The sequence below is a fragment of the Salvelinus namaycush genome, chromosome 20 (genome assembly GCF_016432855.1).
Source record: "Salvelinus namaycush isolate Seneca chromosome 20, SaNama_1.0, whole genome shotgun sequence".
Classification (NCBI taxonomy): domain Eukaryota; kingdom Metazoa; phylum Chordata; class Actinopteri; order Salmoniformes; family Salmonidae; genus Salvelinus; species Salvelinus namaycush.
In genome coordinates, this window is record NC_052326.1 from 24339786 (window position 1) to 24358581 (window position 18796).

An 18796-nucleotide genomic window follows, 5' to 3' on the forward strand; every position below is an offset into this window, starting at 1 on the left:
TCACAAGGTAGAGGTGGTATACAGAAGACAGCCCTATTTGGTAAAAGACCAAGTCCTTATTATGGCAAGAACACCTCAAATAAGCAAAGAGAAACGACAGTCCATCATTACTTTAAGACATGAAGGTCAGTCAATACGGAATATTTCAAGAACTTTGAAAGTTTCTTCAAGTGCAGTCGCAAAAACCATCAAGCGCTATGATGAAACTGGCTTTCATGAGGACCGCCACAGGAAAGGAAGACCCAGAGTTACCTCTGCTGCAGAGGATAAGTTCATTAGAGCCTCAGAAATCGGCAATTAACTGCACCTCAGATTGCAGCCCAGATAAATGCTTCACAAAGTTCAAGTAACAGACACATCTCAACATCAACAGTTCAGAGGAGACTGCTTGAATCAGGCCTTCATGGTTGAATTGCTGAAAAGAAACCACTACTAAAGGACACCAATAAGAAGAAGAGACTTGCTTGGGCCAAGAAACACGAGCAATGGACATTAGACCAGTGGAAATCTGTCCTTTGGTCTGATGAGTCCAAATTTGATATGTTTGGTTCCAACCGCCGTGTCTTTGTGAGACACAGAGTAGGTGAACGAATGATCTCCACATGTGTGGTCCCCACTGTGAAGCATGGAGGCGGAGGTGTGATGGTGTGGGGGTACTTTGCTGGTGACACTGTCAGTGATTTATTTAGAATTCAAGGTACATTTAACCAGCATGGCTACCACAGCATTCTGTAGCGATACGCCATCCCATCTGGTTTGCGCTTAGTGGAACTATCATTTGTTTTTCAACAGGACAATGACCCAACACACCTCCAGGCTGTGTATGGGCTATTTGACCAAGAAGGAAAGTGATGGAGTACTGCATCAGATGACCTGGCCTCCACAATCACCCGACCTCTACCCAATTGAGATGTTTTTGGATGAGTTGGACTGCAGAGTGAAGGAAAAGCAGCCAACAAGTGCTCAGCATATGTGGGAACTCCTTCAAGACTGTTGGAGAAGCATTCCAGGTGACTACCTCATGAATCTGGTTGCCAAGAGTGAATGCCAAGAGTGTGCAAAGCTTTCATCAAGGCAATGGGTGGCTACTTTCAAGAATCTAAAATCTAAAATATACTTTTTTGGTTACTACATGATTCCGTATGTGTTTCATAGTGTTGATGTCTTCACTATTCTACAATGTAGAAAATAGTAAAAAGAAAGAAAAATGCTTGAATGAATAGGTGTGTCCAAACTTTTGATTTGTACTGTATATATATTTTTTTTAATGTATTTTCCTTTATTATTTTCCCCTAACCCCACCACCCTTCTGCTAATTGTAGTAAACTAATGAACAACAACACTTAGGCTTCTACGTCCAGCTTATACATACTATATACATTTTACGGACACATTATATTTACAGTAGTTATCTTTTGGTTGTTTTTAGTCCCATCCTTCAGCTCCCCTCAAACCCTCCCATCTATCTCTGAAGACCATCTAGTCCCATCCTTCAGCTCCCCTCAAACCCTCCCATCTATCTCTGAAGACCATCTAGTCCCATCCTTCAGCTCCCCTCAAACCCTCCCATCTATCTCTGAAGACCATCTAGTCCCATCCTTCAGCTACACCTCAAACCCTCCCATCTATCTCTGAAGACCATCTAGTCCCATCCTTCAGCTACACCTCAAACCCTCCCATCTATCTCTGAAGACCATCTAGTCCCATCCTTCAGCTACACCTCAAACCCTCCCATCTATCTCTGAAGACCATCTAGTCCCATCCTTCAGCTACCCCTCAAACCCTCCCATCTATCTCTGAAGACCATCTAGTCCTATCCTTTAGCTCCCCTCAAACCCTCCCATCTATCTCTGAAGACCATCTAGTCCCATCCTTCAGCTACACCTCAAACCCTCCCATCTATCTCTGAAGACCATCTAGTCCCATCCTTCAGCTACACCTCAAACCCCCCCATCTATCTCTGAAGACCATCTAGTACCATCCTTCAGCTACACCTCAAACCCCCCCATCTATCTCTGAAGACCATCTAGTCCCATCCTTCAGCTACACCTCAAACCCTCCCATCTATCTCTTAACACTATCCATATTGGATTTATATGATGTGACATATTTGCCATATATTTTTCAACTGCTGTGATGTTTCACAAAAGCTATCAACATTTCTATTCTCATAGTTTCTACAGATTGTAAATTAAATGTAAAACATGTTGCTACGAGTTTTATTATATTATTGATCGAATGACTATGACTTTTCAAACATCGATTGACTGTGACTGATCAACATACATTAGCTAGGGATGTTAGATGTCAGATCCAATGTTGATCCAGGCACAACTGTCTTCACCGGCATAACGAATGAGACACCAAGATATTCTTGACATTCCTCGTGAACACTTTTTTTCCAGTACTTGAGAGGTTGTTGCATCACATGCGCAATCACAACAGCTGTTCGTTACTTGACTGTCATTCAGAAAATAACTTCCTGGATCAGATGATGACGTGTGAAAATATCACGCTTAACTAATCAGCTGGACACCAAATGCACATCCAATATTATGCATAATTACTGAAGAATCATGTTAATGACAGCTAGGATTTAGGTTTTAAGTATTAAGGTAAGGTGACTCTTTTGGTTAGAAGCATTCGATTTTGCAGTCGCATACATCATTTAGGATTTGTGTGTCCATTAAACTGTTTTCAGCATAAGGAGACATAGTTACACTACATTTCTGAGATCTCTATACAAAAAGCTGTCCAACAGCTAGATCCAGGATTCTTACAGGGTTCAAGTTCAATGTCTAATTTAACTGATTAATACTTAATATATGATATAAATCCGTCAAGACACCAACCATGATAAAGGGTTAAACATAGGTTTAAATCAACTTTAATTTGATTGAATATAGCTATGATCCCCCTTATATCTTCATGTAATGACATGAAAAACATTGGCAGATTATCACATTGACTTATCAACTGCTGAAACAAGGTGTCTAGTGTAGGAAATCCTCGCTGGTACACTAGTTTATAGAATAGCTAGCATTAGCTTAGCCGTGCGCTAAAGGCTAACTTGCTAGTGTTGGAGAGGGGCCAGTGCAGCCTGAGACAGCTAGCGTTGGCCTTTAGCTTGCGGCTATATGGCTGCTAGCAACCAATCAACTCGCTAAAGAGACAGCTGGGCTGAATGAAGGGATATCCACTCTGTAGCAGATGAGCAAAGAAGAGAGGGGGAGAGAGCGATGTCTGAATAATGAAAGAGGGAGTGAGTGGATGAGTACCTGGCCAAGTGTGTGTTTGGGGATTTCTGCTTTCCTCTGACCTCATCTTCTTTTATTGAAGCTAATCTTCAGCAGCTCAAAAATGCCACGCAGATATGCTCTTTTTCCTCTTCCTTTCTTTATTCCCATTGACAGAGGAGAGGAGGACGGGAGCAGGGAGGAGAGGAGGACGGGAGCAGGGAGGAGAGGTAGTCGACTGTGCTGCAGTGTTGGTCTTTTGGGTGGTTGAGCACACACACAGAAAAATAATGCCAAGTGTAGCAGTGTGCCATGACTAGAGAGAGCCTGTGTGTGTGTCCGTGCGTGCATCTCTGTGTATCCCCAGAGCGCCCCCCCCCCATATAAAAGAGGAATGGTTGAGTGCCCAGCTAAGCAGTCTTCAAGCAAGGATCTCTCCTTTACTGTCAGAACATTCCAGCCTGTCCTAATGGGGAGCAGGGGGAGGAGAGTGGAGAGGTTAGAGAGGATCAGCAGGCTGAATGGACGCGAGAGGGAAGCCTGAGGCCTTTGATGGTGATGGGACAGGCAGGGTACAGGGGAAGTGCAGGGCAGAGAGGGAAATACAGGTTTACTGGCCAGAGACAGCCCATATGGACACACTATTCTCTCTCACATATACACAAACACACATACAGACACCTGCCCTCTGGCCTGCGGTCTAGCTCACATAAACACACCCTGTCCTTCCTCTGGTGACTCAAACAAACAAAGAACCGGCATTCATTTATCTACACACCCGCATGTACGCACATACACGTACAGGTCTCAGAGTAGAGAAAACTGCAGTCAAACACAAAGCTGTTTGTTTATTTTAGATACACATTTCTGGAATGCACTCTCTGTTTAAGAAAATATAGAAGAAGCCTGACAACACAGCAGAATGCTGGAGAGCAGAGCAGCCTTCATGCTGGTGGTAGGTTCTCAATATGTACCTTTTTCTAGCTGCCCTTAGGGACTAGTGTTTGGGTGAGAGTGTGTTTATGGTATTATCTGCATGAGTTGGGTGACTGGGTTATCTAAATGCTGTGGCGTTTATATTTACCAGGGTTAAAGATGCTCTAGTGAACCTCAGACTTGAGATCCAGTACGCGTGCTCACACACACACACACACACACACACACACACACACACACACACACACACACACACACACACACACACACACACACACACACACACACACACACGCCTGTGACTGAGTTTCAGTTTGTATGTTTGTAGTAGAGCAGGACTGTAATCTGCACACTCCACTGAGGAGCTCTGTTTCAGTGGCCTGAAAGAGAGAGAGCGGGAGACAGATAAGGAGAAAAAAACAGAAAGAGAAGGGGGCATAGACTGAAAAAGGTAAAGCCGGTGTGGTGATAGACAACGAGAGAGAGAGAGAGAGAGAGAGTGAGAGAGAGAGTGACAGACAGAGAGAGATGTGGAGATGTGTTGGCACAGACCCTACTCCCCCCACACCCCTCCCTCCTCCTCCCTCCCTGGTTCCCTGTATTAATAAGCAGCGTTCCTGGGAGCTGATGCAAGGCGAGGAAACAGGCATTCAGGGAGCAGTATAAATATTCCCACATGAGGCTTAACATGATAAAGACTTAATAACCCAGTAAGCTGCTGTAAACACACACACACAGACATACATACACACACACGCATACACTTCACATATACACACACACACAAACACACACATACGGGGAGGGGGAGGAGTTGACTGCAGGTGTGCAGGAGTTGAGCCAATCAGAGATGTGCCACAGAGAGGCATCTGAACCTGTCCTGAAAGAGAACAAGGGATGAGATAGAAGAAGACAAAGAAAGACGAAAAGCGAGGGAAAGATTAAGGTAAAAAAATAAAAACTGACAATGGGTTAGGATTTGGAGCAAGGGTTAGCAGGGGGATTACATTGTGTACTATCACATAGTTTATTGTTGTAATATGTTGTAGTGTATTGGGACAGCATATTGGTGTCTTACATATATATGGTTCTAGTGGTCAGTACTGTTGTATTACTTCAAGCTGTGATGTGTGTAGTTGACTAAAACCTACACTTCATTCCTGTTCTGGAGCTGCAAATCTTAACCAGTTTGTCAACAACCTGTCTGCCTCCTGAGAGAATGTATCTGACAGTGTGTGACAGTGTGTGACAGTGTGTGTGAGAGAGAGTTATGATAATGAAGAGAAAGTTCTGGAAGGATACTGTCCTGTCTCCATTGCTCCCAGACAGCTAGCCAGTGATCGTGGTATTGTGAGCCGTAGGACAGGGAAGAGATGGCATTACGGAGGGATAGGGCTGGGAGACCAGACCTGATCTGATAACCATTTTATGAGTGTTGATCACTCATACAGGGTTATCAGTGCCTGCGGGTGGGACGCACCCGCAGCCACCCGTCTCCTCCCTACGTTGTGCTGTACAAGGCCTTTTAGGAGATTCTTACTAGGGTTGTAAAGGGAAGGTATATTAATGGAAATGTTTTAGCTTTCAAGTTTTTTTTACCTTTGTAAGAGGACATCTAGTGGCCTTTTTGTGTACTTCAGATTATCACAGGTGTCTGTAATTATCTCTGGCCCTGTGTGTGGCCTTATCACATAAAATATATAAAATAATAAAATAAATATGATTTTAAATAAACATTGAATTACAAAGCTGTAAAACATTATCCGAAATATAAACCTTCAACATAGGGAAAACCTTTGGTGTTTAATAGGAGGATTTAAGCATTAAATATCCTTTATATTATTTTTTATAGACTTTTATTTATTTTACTATGTCAATATGTCTGTTTTAAATGTTTTGGTGTTGAACTGCTGGCAGTTGTGAAAAATGTCAATAGTTGAAAGAGTTGCAGAGTTAATTGAAAATAATGCCATTATTGATTAGATGCTTTTTTCATTGAGGCTGTTTTCTCTTGAACCATATGGTCTATCCACTAGACCAGGGCTCTCCAATCCTCTTCCTGGAGAACTACCCCGAACCATATGGTCTATCCACTAGACCAGGGCTCTCCAATCCTCTTCCTGGAGAACTACCCCGAACCATATGGTCTATCCACTAGACCAGGGCTCTCCAATCCTCTTCCTGGAGAACTACCCCGAACCATATGGTCTATCCACTAGACCAGGGCTCTCCAATCCTCTTCCTGGAGAACTACCCCGAACCATATGGTCTATCCACTAGACCAGGGCTCTCCAATCCTCTTCCTGGAGAACTACCCCGAACCATATGGTCTATCCACTAGACCAGGGCTCTCCAATCCTCTTCCTGGAGAACTACCCCGAACCATATGGTCTATCCACTAGACCAGGGCTCTCCAATCCTCTTCCTGAAGAACTACCCCGAACCATATGGTCTATCCACTAGACCAGGGCTCTCCAATCCTCTTCCTGGAGAACTACCCCGAACCATATGGTCTATCCACTAGACCAGGGCTCTCCAATCCTCTTCCTGGAGAACTACCCCGAACCATATGGTCTATCCACTAGACCAGGGCTCTCCAATCCTCTTCCTGGAGAACTACCCCGAACCATATGGTCTATCCACTAGACCAGGGCTCTCCAATCCTCTTCCTGGAGAACTACCCCGAACCATATGGTCTATCCACTAGACCAGGGCTCTCCAATCCTCTTCCTGGAGAACTACCCCGAACCATATGGTCTATCCACTAGACCAGGGCTCTCCAATCCTCTTCCTGGAGAACTACCCCGAACCATATGGTCTATCCACTAGACCAGGGCTCTCCAATCCTCTTCCTGGAGAACTACCCCGCTGCAGAATTTCTCTCCAACACCAGTTGTAACTAACCTGATTCAGTTTATCAACCAGATAATTATTACAATCACCTGCGCGATAGATTAGATTTGGAGCTTAAACCTACAGGACGGTAGTTCTCCAGGAATAGGATTGGAGAGCTCTGGTCTAGTGGATAGACCATATGGTAGATACAATTATAATAGATAAAATTAATACTTTATATGAATACTTTTGTTTTAAGTCATTCAAGTATAAATTACCAAAGTTACCATAGATTGCAGATGAATCCATTAACTTTGGTAAATGACTGGTAGCTTTGCAACCCTAGTTCTTACTAAGGAGCCGTTGCAGCAGCTACCTGTAGCAACAGGACATATTGGAAGATCCACCCAGCTTCATCAATTACACATGAGGACCTGTTCATACTAGAGAGAGAAACAGAGAGAAGTGTGTGTCAGCGTATATTACTCTAGCAGGGTGTCTCTCTCTCTCTCTCTCTCTCTCTCTCTCTCTCTCTCTCTCTCTCTCTCTCTCTCTCTCTCTCTCGCTGTCCTATAGCTGTGGCATGTTCAGTCCCATCCTCTCTCTCTTCTCCTCCATCCCAACTAAAAGGGAGAAGAACACTTTATTCCCCCTCTATCCCAAACACATTATGTATCTCTCTGATCTGTACACCTCCTCCCTTTCTCTCCCTCCCTCCCTCTTCCTCCCTCCATCTATCCATCCCTCCCTCTCTCCAGGGTAGTGGGAATGCCTCTTCCTGCTCTCTCTCAGGTCAGGGGTTCAGCTGCAGGGGGTTTGGGGTGTGTGTGTGTGTGTGTGTGTGTGTGTGTGTGTGTGTGTGTGTGTGTGTGTGTGTGTGTGTGTGTGTGTGTGTGTGTGTGTGTGTGTGTGTGTGTGTATGTGTGTGTGTGTGTAACAGGTCAGGGCAGGCCTCTGCACAGGAAGCTCTTCTGCTCTGCCAGAAACACTTAAAACGGTGTGTGTGTGCTGCGTTTTCTGTCTCACAGCTCTAATCAAAGGTAGATTTATGCCTGTGCCTCTGCTCTGACCTCCTATTACTATAGCTATATACACCCATTACAGGATATGACATAGTACACACCCATTAGAGCACTATAGTGTACCACATAGCCCTGTGTGTGTGTGATTGTTCATGCGTACGCGTGTGTCTACCTGTATAAAAGTGACAGGTCCCTCCTTCAACCCTCGTTCACCTCCATACTCTCTCTGCAAACTCTCTCTCTCTCTTTCTCTCTATCTCTTCCACTCCTGGAGGTATGCGGTAGAGAGAGGGGCAGTGATAGCTAGTAGACAGTGATTCATGGTTAGAGAGGCATATGAAGCGTCTGCTGTGGGATGAAGTCAATGAGCTGTACAGTCTGGAGGAAACTCAATCTGTGCCTGAAGACCCTTAAAGACCTTCTAATGCAGCATAGGAGCAGCTACTACACCTGTTCTGGAGGGAGGGAGGGAGACTACTGGCCACACATAACTGAGAGAGAGAGAGAGAGAGAGAGAGAGAGAGAGAGAGAGAGAGAGAGAGAGAGAGAGAGAGAGAGAGAGAGAGAGAGAGAGAGAGAGAGAGAGAGAGAGAGAGAGAGAGAGAGAGAGAGAGAGAGAGAGAGAGAGAGAGAGAGAGAGAGAGAGAGAGAGAGAGAGAGAGAGAGAGAGAGAGAGAGAGAGAGAGAGAGAGAGAGAGAGATTGAGCTCATGGGCTCCTGAGTTCTTCTGCAAAAATATATAATTAGAGTTGGATAAATGTAGTTAAACTTGAATTTTTTCACAAGGACTTATACAGGATACTAACCTTAACATCAAAACCTTCAATCCAAATCAAAATTCCAGACCTAATACCTTGATTTGGACAAAATTACTTGAATGGACTATTACTACCGAGGACTATCAAAAACAAAACTTCTAACATACCAAAACCTGCAGAAGAAACACAACCTGGAAATACCACCCAACACACCACTGAGTGAGTAATGTTCAGTCTGAACCTACTTCTGAAGCCAAAAAATAAAAGACAATAATCCCACCTCCTCCTAACTGCCCCCCTGTCATCTCCCCTGATTGCTCTCCTGACAACCCCCACACATCCACTGAGGACACACAAAAGACAAAGATTGTGCCCCTCGTTGACTCAAAAGCTGTCATCAAGGCAAGGGGTGGCTACTTTGAAGAATCTCAAATATAAAATATATTTTTAATTGTTTAACACTTTTTTGGTTACTACACGATTCCATGTGTTATTTCATAGTTTTGCTGTCTTCATTATTATTCTACAATGTAAAAAATAGTAAAAATTAAGAAAACCCTGGAATGAGTAGGTGTGTCCAAACTTTTGACAGTAGTCAAATGTCTACTGTTTGCTGATGATCTGGTGCTTCTGTCCCCAACCAAGGAGGGCCTACAGCAGCACCTAAATCTTCTTCACAGATTCTGCCAGACCTGGGCCCTGACAGTAAATCTCAGTAAGACAATAATAATGGTGTTCCAAAAAAGGTCCAGTTGCCAGGACCACGAATACAAATTCCATCTAGACACCGTTGCCCAAGAGCACACAAAAAACTATACATACCTCGGTCTTAACATCAGCGCCATAGGTAACTTCCACAAAGCTGTGAACGATCTGAGAGACAATGTAAGAAAAGCCTTCTATGCCATCAAAATGAACATAAAATTCGACATACCAATTAGGATCAATAAAAATACTTGAATCAGTTATAGAACCCATTGCCTTTTATGGTTGTGTGGTCTGGGGTCCCCTCACCAACCAAGAATTCACAAAATTGGACAAACACCAAATTGAGACTCTGCATACAGAATTCTGCAAAAAATATTCTCTGTGTACAACTTAAAACACCAAATAATGCATACAGAGCAGAAATAGGCCGATACACGCTAATTATCAAAATCCAGAAAAGAGCCGTTCAATTCTACAACCACCTAAAAGGAAGCGATTCCCAAACATTCCATAACAAAGCCATCACTTACAGAGAGATGAACCTGGAGAAGAGTCCCCTAAGCAAGCTGGTCCTGGGGCTCTGTTCACAAACACAAACAGACGCCACAGAGCCCCAGGACAGCAACACAATTAGACCCAACCAAATCATGCGAAAACAAAAAGATAATTACTTGACACATTGGAATGAATTTACAAAAAAACTGAGCAAACTAGAATGCTATTTAGCCCTTAACAGAGAGTACGCAGAATACCTGACCACCGTGACTGACCCAAACTTAACGAAAGCTTTGACTATGTACAGACTCAGTGAGCATAGCATTGCTATTGCGAAAGGCCGCCGTAGGAAGACCTGGCTCTCAAGAGAAGACAGGCTATGTGCACACTGCCCACAAAATGAGGTGGAAACTGAGCTGCACTTCCTAACCTCCTGCCAAATGTATTACCATATTAGAGACACATATTTCTCTCAGATTACACAGATCCACAAATAATTTGAAAACAAATCCAATTTTGATAAACTCCCATATCTACTGGGTGAAATACCACAGTGTGCCATCACAGCAGCAAGACTTGTGACCTCACAAGAAAAGGTCAACCAGTGAAGAACAAACACCATTGTAAATACAACCTACATGTTTATTTATTTTCCGTTTTGTACTTTAACTATTTGCACATCATTACAACACTTTATATAGACATAATAATAGACATAATATGACATTTGTAATGTCTTTATTCTTTTGGAACTTTTTGTGAGTATTATGTTTACTGTTAATTTTTTATTGTTTATTTCACTTTTGTTTATTATCTATTTCAATTGCTTTGGCAATGTAAACATATGTTTCCCATGCAAATAAAGCCCCTTTAATTGAATTGAATTGAGAGATAGAGACAAGGCTTAAAGAGCCACACAACTCCAATAGCCGTCTGTCGAAAAGCACAACTTTTGACAATAACCAGATATGCTGTGCGCGAGCGTGTGTGTGTGTGTGTGTACAGAGCAGGGTTGTCTTTGAGGGGAGGATGTTTGATGCGTGTTCTTAGGGTCCCTCTAATTAGAACGCTCTCCTTCGACAAACACAACAAAATGCGCCCCTCCTGAGTTTGTTGTTGTTTTTGAAAATACAAAGCTCGCTAACACAAGGAGCGGGGAGGCATTTGCCATCGTTAAGGGAAAGCGTGAGCGTGGGAGAGTGGGAAGGAGAGACAGAAACAGAGAGAAAGTGAAGGAACAAGAGAGAGAGACGTTTGGAAAACACAACAAGCTTCAGATGAGCTGGGCCTGTGAACTGTTAATGATGAGCCCAATCACTGATTTCTGCTACCAGTTTTAGAAATAAACTTTCTCTGTGTTTGCTTCTGCCAGGGGGGCATTCCGCCCATTGTGTGAGAAACCCTGTGTGTCTGTGTGTGTGTTCCACCTGCCTCCGGAGAGAATGAATGTTTTCTTTTTCTCTGAGGCAAGAGCAGGTGAGAGCGCTGGTGGCGCTGCTAATGGAATATATGCTTGTGGAATAACAAAAGGCTGTGTATGTGTTCCTTAGTCATGAGTATGTGGTGTAAAGTACAAACTGTATTGGTTCACCACAACATCAGCTGACAACCTCAAATCACACTGAAGCATCTCCCCTCCCTACAGCCCCTCCCTGACATTTACAGGTAGACCTACAGGCCCAAACCTCAGGCTGCCCTCTTCCTTCCTTCCCTCCTCCCTTGTCCTCTCCTGCCCTCTCCTCCCCCCTTACCTTTGGTCCCTCTTCACACATATATCACCTTCTCACTCACCCCCATCCCCTCACCCCTGGCCCTACAGTCAAATCTGTGTGTGAGCACCACTGTGTCCTCTTCTCTCTATTGTCTTTCTCTCTCTCTCATTCTCTATTTCATTCTCTCTCTCTCTCTCTCTCATTCTCTATTTCATTCTCTCTCATTCTCTCTCTCATTCTCTCTCTCATTCTCTATTTTATTCTCTTTCTCTCTCTCTCTCATTCTCTATTTCATTCTCTCTCTCTCATTCTCTCTCTCATTCTCTCTCTCATTCTCTATTTTATTCTCTCTCTCATTCTCTCTCATTCTCTATTTCATTCTCTCTCTCATTCTCTATTTCATTCTCTCTCTCTCTCTCTCTCTCATTCTCTCTCTCTCTATCTATATCTCTCACTCTCTCTCATTCTTTCTCTCTCATTCTCTGTTTCATTCTCTCTCTCTCATTCTCTGTTTCATTCTCTCTCTCCCTCTCATTCTCTCTCTCTCATTCTCTCTTTCTCTCTCTCTCTCTCTCTCTCTCTCTCTCTCTCTCTCTCTCTCTCTCTCTCTCTCTCTCTCTCTCTCTCTCTCTCTCTCTCTCTCTCTCTCTCTCTCTCTCTCTCTCTCTCTCTCTCTCTCTCTCTCTCTCTCTCTCTCTCTCTCTCTCTCTCTCTCTCTCTCTTTTGTTTGTTGACCCAGGCTCCAGAACACAGCTCACACTGCCATGAATGCACTCGTTCACCGTCACCTAATCTCTGTTTGTCTTTCTCTCTCCTCCCTCGCTCCCAGGTGCCACGTGATGATGGTGGAATCAGCCTCTGAGACCATTCGAACTACGACCTCCAATCAGAACGGAGTCAGCAACCTCAGCAGCCAATCGGATGGCGGGGGAGGGAGAGAAGGCGGGTCCAACGGAGACACCAATGGGGAGATCAGCCCAGTGGACCTACTGCACCTCCAGCAGCAACAGGTGTGTGTGTGTGTGTGTGTGTGTGTGTGTGTGTGTGTGTGTGTGTGTGTGTGTGTGTGTGTGTGTGTGTGTGTGTGTGTGTGTGTGTGTGTGTGTGTGTGTGTTTGAGTAGTCGTCTAACACCCAACAGTTGTGCAACATATATTATTGACATAATTGTTTAGAAGCACTATGTACAGTCGTTTACATGATGTAATGCTGATTGTCCCAGGCAATATGTTGAGAAGCCGTGCTGACATATACATGGCAAATAGAACGTACGTCCATCTTATTGCAATCAGATCCCTGGAAGCTTTTAACTACGTGACAAACTGCATCATCTTCACTTCACTTTCACTCTCTCTACTGGAGAAACACTTGTTTCATTAAGGTGTGTGTGTGTGTGTGTGTGTGTGTGTGTGTGTGTGTGTGTGTGTGTGTGTGTGTGTGTGTGTGTGTGTGTGTGTGTGTGTGTGTGTGTGTGTGTGTGTGTGTGTGTGTGTGTGTGTGTGTTTGCATTTGATAACTGAAAAACACTGTATTTATTGGTGTGGGTTTGTGTGGACAAGCTTGTGTGTGTGTGTGTTTTATTTCAAGGTTGGTGACACAATAGCGTGATGTGGTCGGTATTGCGTTGTTTTAGTTCCCCCCGGTGCGTCAGTGTTTCCCCTCCCCTAGCCACTGTATCAGATAGAATTTCCGTGCTTCCTGGAGTTCCTTGGCTGAAAATCCACACTTTGTTTCCCGTTATCCCAGATCCCCAAATTCCTCCTCCCTGACTCTCTATACTGCCAAACTAGTGACATCACACACACACACACACACGCACATACTGTACATAGGCCTATAAACAGGACAACATTATTTGAGTTGAGGCCCCTATATGAAAAGAGCAGCAGAGTAACTATAGTAGTAACTATAGTGATTATAATGAAGGTGGATTATGTAAATGAAGAGAACTTCTACTTCTCCACTCTTATCCTTTCTCTTTCTACCTTCTCCCTCCTCCCTTCTTTTCTGACTGCATTCTCCCTCTGTTTCCTCTGAAACCTCCAGCACTGGACACAAACCCTCAACCGTACCTCACACAAGTAGCTCTTTATTCTGTGTTGTTGCACCTGCGTGTCTGTGTGTGCGTCTGTGTGTGTATGCAGTGGTTATTTCCTCCCTTATATGCCTTACCAACCTCAAACATACCACCCTCTTGCTTTCCATCTTTCCCTCTCTTCCTCTCTCACTCTCTCTCTGTCTCTCTCTTTCCCTCTCTTCCTCTCTCATTCCCTCTCTGTCTCTCTCTTTCCCTCTCTTCCTCTCTCACTGTTTCTCTGTCTCTCTCCTTCCCTCTCTTCCTATCTCACTCTCTCTCTTTCCCTCTCTTCCTCTCTCACTCTCTCTCTGTCTCTCTCTTTCCTTCTCTTCCCCTCACTCCCTCTCTCTCTTTCCCTCTCTTCCTCTCTCGCGCCCTCTCTGCTTGATGGAAGAGAATCTCAACCGTTCCTCTAGTTCCTGGAGTTACAGTCGGTCTAGTCAGAATCTCTACTGTGTATCTAATTTATCATACCATGATGCAATGGAGATATTTACATCTGTCTCTCTCTCTCTCTGTCTCTCTCTCTCTCTTTCCTTCTCTTTTGCTCCATGAAGAGTAGAACAGTGATCTGTGTATTTGTGTTCTCCTGTCATCACCACTCAATATCCTCCACTCCCCCCTCTCCAGCCCAGATCTGAGTTCCGTGCCAGTAAGCATTGCATGGTCCTTTGATATCACAGCTATACCTTAAATACCCGTTTTTCCCCCTTTCTCTCTCTCTGTCTCTCTCTCTCTTTCCCTTTTTCTCCTAACCTCCTCTATTCTCCTCATCCACCTGAAGTACAGTGCAGTGTAGGTGGTTAAACACCCTGCCTAGACGCACTGAAACAGAGAGGAACCACTGAGCCTCTTTACACACACACACACGCAAACACACCCCTTACAGAAAAACCACATGAATTTCACGTGATCACATGTGAAGTGTGTGTGTTTTCATGTGATCATGTTATGTTATGTGAAGTTAATGTGATAACATGAAACTACACATGTGAAATTGTGTGATATTCCACATGTAAAATCATGAGATACACACACACACAGTGCTTTTTACAGGCGGCGTTGTCAGAATACAATGCCGTCTCTTCCTGTGCCCCTTGGGAGCCTGGGAAAAATCACAGCCATCTCCAGCCGTCAAACCCCTCCACCGGCCTCTCTCTCTCTCTCTCTCTCTCTCTCTCTCTCTCTCTCTCTCTCTCTCTCTCTCTCTCTCTCTCTCTATCTCTCTCTCTTTTTGGTCATAGTAGCAGGTTGCAGGGTAAAGTGAGGGAAGGCTATTGATAGGGCTGGGCGATATGGCCAAAATATAATATCCCAATTTTGGGATATTATATGATGGTATTAAATTATGGTATGATGGTATTTGATGGTGTTTTGTTTTTCAATGATAAAAGTGTGCTTTCATTTTGCTTGATGAGTTATTCATGCACTGTACATTCTAAGTGATTTCAAGGTGTCTTTCTCTATTCTCATTGTTTTATACTGTTCAATTAAACTTAAACCCAAAATTATTTTCAGCTTTTTCAAAAATAAAATGCATTTCCTGCACTAATTTGAGATCATTTTCAGACTGCAATTTAGGACTGCACGATATGGGCAAAAAAACTATGCCTTATTTTTAACCAAATATTGCAATTACTATTTGACTTGCGACTTGAGTGAACACTTGTGTGAACTGTTGAAATCATGGAAATATAATGATTATTCAAATTCTATAGTTAGATTATAATATTGGGCTCTTTGAATACAGTGTTTGACATGACAACGAACTCAGAAAGCCAGGGAGGAGTTATTGTGACAGGGTAGGAATCAAAGTGTTGGTCAGTGTTTCCTAGGGTACCCTATAATCTTTGACTACCTCACCTGGTTTAAATGGTGTCTCTAGAGACAAAACCTCTCTCATCGTCACTCAATGCCTAGGTTTACCTCCACTGTATTCACATCCTACCATACCCTTGTCTGTACATTTTGCCTTGAATCTATTCTTGCGCGCCCAGAAACCTGCTCCTTTTACTCTCTGTTCTGAATGCACTAGACGACCAGTTCTCATAGCCTTTAGCCGTACCATTATCCTACTCCTCCCCTGTTCCTCTGGTGATGTAGAGGTTAATCTAAGCCCTGCAGTGCCTAGCTCCACTCCCATTCCCCAGGCGCTCTCATTTGTTGACTTCTGTAACCGTAAAAGCCTTGGATTCATGCATGTTAACATTAGAAGCATCCTCCCTAAGTTTGTTTTATTCACTGCTTTAGCACACTCTGCCAACCCGGATGTCCTAGCCCTGTAGGAATCCTGGCTTAGGAAGGCCACCTACAATCCTTTCTGACAAGATAGAACTGCTAAAGGGGGCGGAGTTGCAATCTACTGCAGAGATAGCCTGCAGAGTTCTGCCATACTATCCAGGTCTGTGCCCAAACAAAATCGAGCTTCTACTTTTAAAAATCCACCTTTCCAGAAAAAAGTCTCTCACCATTGCCGCTTGTTATAGACCACCTTCAGCCCCCAGTTGTGCCCTGGACACCATATGTGAATTGATTGCCCCCCATCTATCTTCAGAGTTCGTTCTGCTAGGTGACCTGAACTGGGACATGCTTAACACCCCGGCCGTCCTACAATCTAACCTAGATGTCCCCAATCTCACACAAATTATCAATGAACCTACCAGGTACAACCCCAAATCCGTAAACACGGGCACCCTCATAGATATCATCCTAACCAACCTGCCCTCCAAATACACCTCTGCTGTCTTCAACCAGGATCTCAGCGATCACTGCCTCATTGCCTGCGTCCGTAATGGGTCTGCGGTCAAACAACCACCCCTCATCACTGTCAAACGCTCCCTAAAACACTTCATTGAGCAGGCCTTTCTAATCAACCTGGCCCGGGTATCCTGGAAGGATATTGACCTCATTCCGTTGGTAGAGGATGCCTGGTTATTCTTTAAAAGTGCTTTCCTCACCATCTTAAATAAGCATGCCCCATTCAAAAAATGTAGAACCAGGAACAGATATAGCCCTTGGTTCACTCCAGACCTGACTGCCCTTGGCCAGCACAAAAACATCCTGTGGCGTACTGCATTAGCATCGAATAGCCCCCGCGATACGCAACTTTTCAGGGAAGTTAGGAAACAATATACACAGGCAGTTAGGAAAGCAAAGGCTAGCTTTTTCAAACAGAAATTAGCATCCTGTAGCACAAACTCCAAAAAGTTCTGGGACTGTAAAGTCCATGGAGAATAACAGCACCTCCTCCCAACTGCCCACTGCACTGTGGCTAGGAAACACTGTCACCACGGATAAATCCACAATAATTGAGAATTTCAGTAAGCATTTTTCTACGGCTGGCCATGCTTTCTACCTGGCTACCCCTACCCCGGTCAACAGCCCTGCACCCCCCACAGCAACTTGCCCAAGCCTCCCCCATTTCTCCTTCACCCAAATCCAGACACCCAAATCAGATGTTCTGAAAGAGTTGCAAAATCTGGACCCCTACAAATCAGCTGGGCTAGACAATCTGGACCCTCTCTTTCTAAAATGATCTGCCCGAAATTGTTGCAACCCCTATTACTAGCCTGTTCAACTTCTCTTTCATATCGTCTGAGATCCCCCAAAGATTGGAAAGCTGCTGCGGTCATCCCCCTCTTCAAAGGGGGAGACACTCTAGACCCAAACTGTTATAGAGCCATATCTATCCTACCCTGCCTTTCTAAGGTCTTCGAAAGCCAAGTTAACAAACAGATCACCGACCAGATCCCACCGTACCTTCTCCGCTATGCAATCTGGTTTCCGAGCTGGTCATGGGTGCACTTCAGCCACGCTCAAGGTCCTAAACAATATCATAACCGCCATCGATAAAAGACAATACTATGCAGCCGTATTCATCGACCTGGCCAAGGCTTTCGACTCTGTCAATCACCACAATCTTATCGGCAGACTCAACAGCCTTGGTTTCTCAAATGACTGCCTCGCCTGGTTCACCAACTACTTCTCAGACAGCGTTCAGTATGTCTAATCGGAGGGCCTGTTGTCCGGACCTCTGGCAGTCTCTATGGGGTGCCACAGGGTTAAATTCCCGGGCCGACTCTTTTCTCTGTATACATCAATGATGTCGCTCTTGCTGCTGGTGATTCTCTGATCCACCTCTACGCAGACAACACCATTCTGTATACTTCTGGCCCTTCTTTGGACACTGTGTTAACTAACCTCCAGACGAGCTTCAATGCCATACAACTCTCCTTCCGTGGCCTCCAACTGCTCTTAAATGCAAGTAGAACTAAATGCATGGTCTTCATCCGATCGCTGCCCGCATCTGCCCACCCGTCCAGCGTCACTACTCTGGACGGTTCTGACTTGTGGACAGTATGTGGACAACTACAAGTACCTAGGTGTCTGGTTAGACTGTAAACTCTCCTTCCAGACTCACATCAAACATCTCCAATCCAAAATTAAATCTAGAATCGGCTTCCTATTTCGCAACAAAGCATCCTTCACTCATGTTGCCAAACATACCCTACTATCCTACCGATCCTTGACTTTGGCGATGTCATTTACAAAATAGCCTCCAACACTCTACGCAGCAAATTGGATGCAGTCTATCACAGTGCCATCTGTTTTGTCACCAAAGCCCCATATACTACCCACCACTGCGACCTGTATGCTCTCGTTGGCTGGCCCTCGCTTCATATTCGTTGCCATACCCACTGGCTCCTGATCATCTATAAGTCTTTACTAGGTAAAGCCCCGCCTTATCTGAGCTCACTGGTCACCATAGCAGCACCCACCCGTAGCACGCCCTCCAGCAGGTATATTTCACTGGTCACCCCCAAAGCCAATTCCGCCTTTGGCCGCCTTTCCTTCCAGTTCTTTGCTGCCAATGACTGGAACGAATTGCAAAAATCACTGAAGCTGGAGACTCATATCTCCCTCACTAACTTTAAGCATCAGCTGTCAGAGCAGCTTGCCTATCATTGCACCTGTACATAGCCCACCTGTAAATAGCCCATCCAACTACCTCATCCCCA

The 18796-nt window shown here is 44.4% G+C and overlaps 1 protein-coding gene across 5 annotated transcripts in view; it reads left to right on the forward strand.

Moving 5' to 3' along the window:
• foxp4 (forkhead box P4) overlaps positions 1-18796 on the forward strand; it is a 169722-nt gene that overhangs the window by 51395 nt on the left and 99531 nt on the right. For 3 of the 5 annotated variants that reach the window (XM_039015902.1, XM_039015903.1, XM_039015904.1), the window contains exon 1: positions 12440-12712. In XM_039015902.1, the coding sequence (XP_038871830.1) occupies positions 12467-12712 (246 nt within the window). In that variant the 5' untranslated portion in view covers positions 12440-12466. Of the gene's footprint in view, positions 1-12439; positions 12713-18796 lie in introns of those variants that run through there. The other 2 variants (XM_039015906.1, XM_039015905.1) reach the window with 2 other exon arrangements.